Source organism: Rhagoletis pomonella, unplaced genomic scaffold (genome assembly GCF_013731165.1).
Source record: "Rhagoletis pomonella isolate Grant_MI unplaced genomic scaffold, Rhpom_1.0 Rhpom_scaffold_05035, whole genome shotgun sequence".
Taxonomy (NCBI): Eukaryota; Metazoa; Arthropoda; class Insecta; order Diptera; family Tephritidae; genus Rhagoletis; species Rhagoletis pomonella.
The window spans coordinates 7,258-9,953 of record NW_023463583.1 but is presented as its reverse complement, the minus strand read 5'-3'; the positions used below and the strand labels follow the sequence as shown (position 1 = coordinate 9,953).

The window sequence follows — 2,696 nt, the reverse complement described above, 5'->3', positions numbered from 1 at the left end:
CTCAAATAATTCGCTATGTATTCGTCTCAAATGTTTGATGAAATTGGAGGTAACTCCCCCGGCCCCCTTTATGATACGTCCACAACCACTGAGACTTTCCCAGAAATTTCAACCTTGAATAATAGCTTTATCTAATTAATTTGTGAACTTTGATTCTACTTAAATTATTGTACACAACATTGTTATTACCTCTACTAAAAAATAATTTTGTTATTAAAAATACATAAACGCAACACACAATACAGCACTTCACAAACATAAGAACAAACTTGTTTCACATCCGTATAAAATTCGGAGCAAAAAATGTTGCTGGACGGTATGGCGTTGACCCGTGCCACTTTGGATGGAGAAGGTTCGTCCAGATGCAATCTTCGCTTACGCGATGGCTTTTCTGGTATAAAGTCGGGATCCGCAACGTTGTCATCAGCCGAAAAGTCACCCTCTTCAAAAATATTACTCATTTTACTATATGGAGAAGAAAACGGTCAATTTAACTAATGTTTTTTAGTATGAATATTAGGGCGGGTCGATTTAAAAATCGCTCATTGCTCTGTGAAAATCGTATTCTAGGGATCAAAATAAGAAACTTTGCCGAAGGAACCATACCTCTAAAGCAGGGATCACACGATTTGTACATTTGTACAGAAAATGCCAAATTTAGATTTGTTCACATTTGCGCATTTGGATATCGATGTGCAAATGATTTGTTTTGCGATCAGACGATTTGGCTGCTAAAGATCCAAATGATTTGTCACACATTTGCACACGACAGAGAAGTGACAAATATTGTCCACATTCATTAACACGGTTTAACCATTTGGTCATAAATACTTAAACAGCTGATCAGTTGTCAACCATACTTTTGCATCTGTGATACATATTGTGAGATTTTAAGTGAAATATACAAAAAATAATGGATACGCAAAGGCAAAAGAAACTCGCAGCGATTATATACATTTGTTATTATATAAAACGGAAAAGATGTCTTGAAAAGAATAGTATTCCTAGAAAGAAAAGAAATATGACTCCACGAAGTGTTTGGGTGAACGAATGGCTCCTTAAAAGGTGCACCGAGGGCGCTTACGAAAAAAATTTGCGCGAGTTCCGGGAAATAAATAATCAAAAATATTTGTTTAAAAATTACAGCGTATGAACGAAACGAATTTCAGCGAACTTCTTAAAAAGATTTCTCCATTTGTAAAAAAGAATGATACAAATATGCGAAAAGCGGTTCCAGACTGTGAACGTTTGGCTTGTACACTGCGCTTTCTCGCTTCAGGGGACAGTTTTAAAAGCTTATCTGTAGCTTTTCGTATTGCGCCCAACACTATATCTTTATTCATACCGGAAGTTTGTGATGCAATTTACAAAATACTCAAAGATGAATATTTGCAGGTAAATATATACCCATTATAGTATAAACGAAAAATTTAATTTTAGATTATTCATTTCTTAGGTTCCATCCAATGAAGATCAATGGAATGAAATTGCCAGAAAATTCAATGAAAAATGGAATTTCCCCAACTGCATAGGAGCAGTTGATGGGAAGCACATCCTAATGGAAGCTCCGACGCGATGCGGAAGTACCTACTTTAATTACAAAGGTACTCATAGCATAGTCCTAATGGCTATTGCAGACGCAGAGTATAAATTCGTATATATTGATGTTGGCTGCAATGGACGAGTTTCCGATGGTGGAGTTTTTGGCAAATCAACTTTCCAGCACGCCTTGAACATGAATTCTCTTGGACTACCTTCATCTAGACCATTGGAAGGCCGCGAACTTAATGTTCCATACGTTTTAGTGGCAGACGATGCCTTTCGTATGCAAAAGCACTTACTAAAGCCATACCCTGGAAGAAATTTGTCAGCTGGCCAGCGCATATTTAATTATCGTTTATCAAGAGCAAGACGTATTGTTGAAAATGTGTTTGGAATAATGGCCAAACGGTTTCAAGTATTTTCCCGACCAATTCGTTTGAATCCTACTAAAACAACAAAGGTCACCATGGCTTGCTGTGCTTTGCATAATTTTTTGATAACGAAATCTTCGAACTATGTGGAAAGCCAAACTGATGAGGAAGGCAATCTAATACCAATTGAATTTAACCAAGTTTCACTTCGACCAGTTCAAGAAGGAACAGTAGAATAGCCAAACAATTACATAAGCAATGAAGCAAAGGAAATAAGGAGAGAATTTGAAGAATATTTTATGTCTGTCAATGGTGAAGTACCATTCCAATACAGACATTTGTAAACTTGTATAGCCCACGCTCGAAAACGCGGCCATAATCAATTCATATTTTAATTAATTACACAGGCCTTCGAAATTAAACCCCCCGCCCCCTCCAATAATTATGTTATAATTTTTTTTCCAAATACTGAGATATCTAAAATTTAAATACCTCTTTTTTCATTGGTGACATGTATATTTTAGAATTTTTTGCAACTTGCATGAGAAGCCAAAAAATAATTAATTTAGAATTGAATTTTTAACAAAAACTTTAAATTATTAATTAAAAATACCCATAAAGAGACTAAGTAAATCATAAAATTTTATTAATTTCGATGTTAACGCTAAGAAAATTGTCAAAAATTATTTTTTTTAGAGTTAATGCGCTAACTTCGAAATTACATAAGTTTTTCTGATTTACTTTGTCTCGTTTTGGATATTTTTAAATAATACTGTTGGGTTT

General features: G+C 34.8%; 1 protein-coding gene across 1 annotated transcript; it reads left to right on the top strand.

Moving 5' to 3' along the window:
* The first annotated feature begins 1,379 nt into the window (after positions 1 to 1,379).
* LOC118754976 (protein ALP1-like) lies at positions 1,380 to 2,402 on the top strand. Its single transcript, XM_036489839.1, has one exon. It carries the CDS (start codon positions 1,559 to 1,561, stop codon positions 2,150 to 2,152), a length of 594 nt encoding a protein of 197 aa, XP_036345732.1. The 5' UTR covers positions 1,380 to 1,558; the 3' UTR covers positions 2,153 to 2,402.
* The last annotated feature ends 294 nt before the right edge of the window (positions 2,403 to 2,696 follow it).